Source organism: Lupinus angustifolius, unplaced genomic scaffold (assembly GCF_001865875.1).
Source record: "Lupinus angustifolius cultivar Tanjil unplaced genomic scaffold, LupAngTanjil_v1.0 Scaffold_892, whole genome shotgun sequence".
NCBI lineage: Eukaryota > Viridiplantae > Streptophyta > Magnoliopsida > Fabales > Fabaceae > Lupinus > Lupinus angustifolius.
The window spans coordinates 199-4,182 of NW_017728215.1; the positions used below are offsets into that span (position 1 = coordinate 199).

Sequence of the window (3,984 nt, forward strand, 5' to 3'; positions counted from 1 at the left end):
TCACTATCTCGATATTATCGAGTAGGACATAGTTAGGGATATCAACCAAGTAGGGATGATATTCATTCACCTATCCATGCTCTTAGGTTAGGTGAATGTAGTTTCAACCATTACCCTTTAGAAAAAGAAGTATAATAATGCCATAAAACTTAAAAGGTGAATCAATATTATACATAAAGGTAATATTAAATGGAAGGGGAGGATCCACTTACTAGTAAGTTTAAACTTATTCTTTATCTTAGCCATCAATTCTAAGGAAATTCAATGGTTTCGATCTACTCACTAAATATAATTAAAAAACATGATGATATGAAAGTTTATGGATTGAAAATGATAAAGAGTAGGAGTATACTTAGTTACTTACAATCCTCCAACAGCTATAGATGATCCAACAGCAAAAACAGTGCCACCTTTAGAACCATGATACATAACCATTCTACTACCATACCATGACATGAAGGACCAAATAGCAAACACAACACCATTGCTTCCAATGGCTAACCCTTTAGCTAAACCTTGTTTAAGTCCCAATTTAACTGACCCTTTTAGAGAATCAGAGAATGCAACTATACTCTTGTTTTCACCAACAAAAGAATACACTGTTCTAATGGATGATATTGCTTGTTCTGCTATTGTACCAGCTTTATTATATTCTTCTCTTATCTTCCTAGTTAAACCCATTAATGTTCTTCCATAAATTAAGCCTGGGATAATAAGAAGAATAATAAATGGGAACCCCACTATAGCCAATCTCCATAATAATGCAAATGCTATTATGTAGCTTCCACCAAACATTGCAATGTTTGTCAAGAAATTTGGTGCCTGTAGTTTTCAAATTGGAAGAAATAATTAATGTCACATTTGTAATAATGATAAGAAATTAAAGTGAGTAATTTATAGAAGGAAAAAATATCAAATTCATTCCTAGAAGAAAAAAACAGTGACACATTTGATTCCTAGAGAATGAAAAGTGTCAATTTAATTATCAAATATTAGTCAAAGTTGAAACTTTAGGACAAAATTGATAGATATTTAAGACCCTTTAGGACAAAAATTGAAACTTTCTAAGACCCTTTAATTCTCAAATATTGTCCTCTTATTAATTTGATAGAGATATTTAAGGCCCTTTAGGACAAATTTGAAACTTTTTAAGACCCTTTAATTCTCAAACATTGTCCTCATACTAATTTGATAGATATTTAAGACCCTTTAGGACAAAATTGAAACTTTTATATTTTTGAAGAATATATTTCCATATATAGTGTTTCTGTGGAGAATTGAAGTTTCATAATAACTTATAATAGCTCAAACAAGAAAAAGAAAGTTGTGAATTTTTAGTGATACCTTTTCAGCAAGACAATCTTGAATTACTAGGGTGTCATTAGAGACACTAGTGATTACTTCAGAAGTGCTTGTGACATGTAAATCAAAGTATGCAACTTCTTGTCTAAGAACAGCTTTTAAATACCTAACTCTCATTCTTGCAGCTTGTCTTTCACCTGTTCTCGTCCAACAATAACCCTCTGAAATTCCACAAATGTAATGGCACCAGAATCATGTTTAACACTTTTCTATGACCCAAATGAAAATCAAGATGTTCTAAGCAGAAAAGATGTATACGCTGATAGTGTATTGCATCGTCCACCATTAATGTTTAATTATTATTAACTTTTCAAAAAAGTAATTCAATTGAATCATGTAGTATCCGTGCATAAATCTTTAGTCTAAAAGATATTTAAAGTTTTGAACAAATATGAAAAGGTTCATCTTATCAAAAAATTTATCACAGCACTTTTCATTCTTACTTTATGACATTGGTAAAAATACTTTTTTGTTTGTTTTGGAAAGTATTAAAAGTCTGTTGATTTATTATTACAAAATAGGTAAAAAATGATGCTGGCAAAACTAGTATAAAAATGTTATTACACTTACCTTAGGGAAAAAAATGTATGCACTTATTAAGAGTTTGTTTACAGATGTATACTGTTTATAAGCATATATGTTACACTATCACATTGATAAAAAAAATTTTGTTTTGTAAAATATTAGAAATTTCTTTATCAATAATTACAAAATAGGAATGAAAAATGGTCTTGGCAAAACTCACATAAAATTGTGATCACTTATTTTGATTTATATATAGCAAATTGTTAAAGAAATTGTTCAAATAACACTATACTGTCAAAGACTGAAACATACCTAAGAAGCAAGCAATAAAAGATCCAAGAGCCAAGTATAACAAATCCACTGCATTCTGCATCACAAATTAATAAAGCAAATTAAAGTTCAAAACCTTATGACAATTGTAGTTCTCTATCAACACTACTTTTTATATTTACTATATAATCATTGATCACAAGACTTTTATATTTTCCACAACAAAAGTTTTATGAATAAATTAATGGTTATAAAACATATGTGAAATATATTAGTGTAAAAGTATTGAGCCAATGATAAATAAAGGGAAAAACCTGATTCATTTTATTGATGAAATCACTTCCTATGTTGATAGAGAAACCACCACTATCATTCATCATCTTGCTAGTGATAAGTAACACCAAAGGGATAGAGAAACCATCACCAATAGTACCAATGAAACCCAAAGCCATTAGAAACCAGTCTTGGCTATCAGCATGTGTGAAAATTGACCTAATAGAACCATTTTTCTTCTTCTTTCTAACCATGCTATTACTTTTCTGAATATCTTCACCACTACCCATTATTTTTCCTTATCAGAAACAACAAAAACAGTGAGATTTTGCAGCCACTAGAAGTGGCTTTCTTGCTTAGAAAATCAGCTTGGTGGCCTTATTATTACAACTAATGTTGAAAATGATGCAAAGTTATTGTTGATTTATAGGAAAAAGGGGGTCAGGATCATCTTCGATGTAGAGATCGAAGAAGATATAAAACAAGAGAAAAATAGTATGATGTGAACAAAATCAATAATTTATCTCTCGATTTTCGAATATGATTCTTTTCCAAAATAAGGATAAAAGTTATTTGATTCCGAAACTAGTATATGTAGAGAGGAGTATAGTAATGAGTAATGAGGGTGGAATAGAGAATCATATATACTATATATAAGGGGAACATCACTCATGTTTGACTTTATTATCTTAATACATAATCATAATGTATATGAAAAAGCGTCACTAATGACGATATTGGTAGTTCTATAGATTATTAGAAACATAATGATGCATAAGTTGATATATATGATACATACGCTTCTTTATATTTATATTATTTATATATATATAGGTTTTATCAATAAGGTAAATACGTTTTTTATGATGGTCTATTATTCCTTAAAGATGATGTTAGGGTTCAATGTTACTATGATGTATAGATTTACTGTGTTTAAAGAGGTTACTCACTTGGATGATTTATTTCTGTTGAAAGAGATTAGTTTACAACAATGAGTGATAAGACACAATTACTATAAAGAAAATAGGATTCTTTATAAAGTAAAAATGAAATTAAAAAAGGAAAGAACTTGTGAGATAGTTGGTTCTTAAATATGTAGTTTGTTTTCTGAAATGTGTAAAAAAAGATTTTATTGTGAGATAAAATTTACTTTGATGACATTTTATTTCTTGTGAGAAACTTCTCTCCCAGGGAAATTGGGTGATATCTATAGGGTATATTAATTAATATTTTATGGAAGATAAAAGATTTTATTTATTAATGTTCTAGGTTGGTAAAGTTTATTTATTAATTACCAATCAAATAAAATATTTTACAGCACCAAAACAAGAATTACTAAACTGCATTTATGCATGTTTTTAGCAAATTTTAAGAGGATTTTATTTTCATGCATCTAGTATGTTTTTGAATATAAATGCTACATGTTATACGTTTATGACATGGATGCATTGTTTGTAACATCTTAATATAAGAATATTGGATTGTTTGATACTTTGATTGCTCTCAGGGTAAGCAATAATCTTAATACAATAAATATATATATATATATATATA

The 3,984-nt window shown here is 28.6% G+C and overlaps 1 protein-coding gene across 1 annotated transcript; it reads right to left on the minus strand.

The window, feature by feature from the left end:
- Positions 1 to 289: 289 nt before the first annotated feature.
- Positions 290 to 2,833, minus strand: LOC109341916 (ABC transporter B family member 15-like). The gene is made up of 4 exons (XM_019579889.1): positions 2,472 to 2,833; positions 2,200 to 2,254; positions 1,345 to 1,523; positions 290 to 822 (listed from the first exon to the last, which is right to left on the minus strand). The coding sequence occupies exons 1-4, from the start codon at positions 2,718 to 2,720 to the stop codon at positions 361 to 363; spliced, it is 945 nt and encodes a 314-aa protein (XP_019435434.1). The 5' UTR covers positions 2,721 to 2,833; the 3' UTR covers positions 290 to 360.
- Positions 2,834 to 3,984: the final 1,151 nt, after the last annotated feature.

Coding starts and splice junctions, on each gene's coding strand:
- LOC109341916 (XM_019579889.1), bottom strand. CDS start 2,720: ATGGGTAGTGGTGAAGATATTCAGAAAAGTAATAGCATGGTTAGAAAG. Junction 2,255..2,471: donor TCATCAATAAAATGAATCAG/GTTTTTCCCTTT, acceptor TTTGTGATGCAG/AATGCAGTGGATTTGTTATA. Junction 1,524..2,199: donor TTTTATTGCTTGCTTCTTAG/GTATGTTTCAGT, acceptor GTGGAATTTCAG/AGGGTTATTGTTGGACGAGA.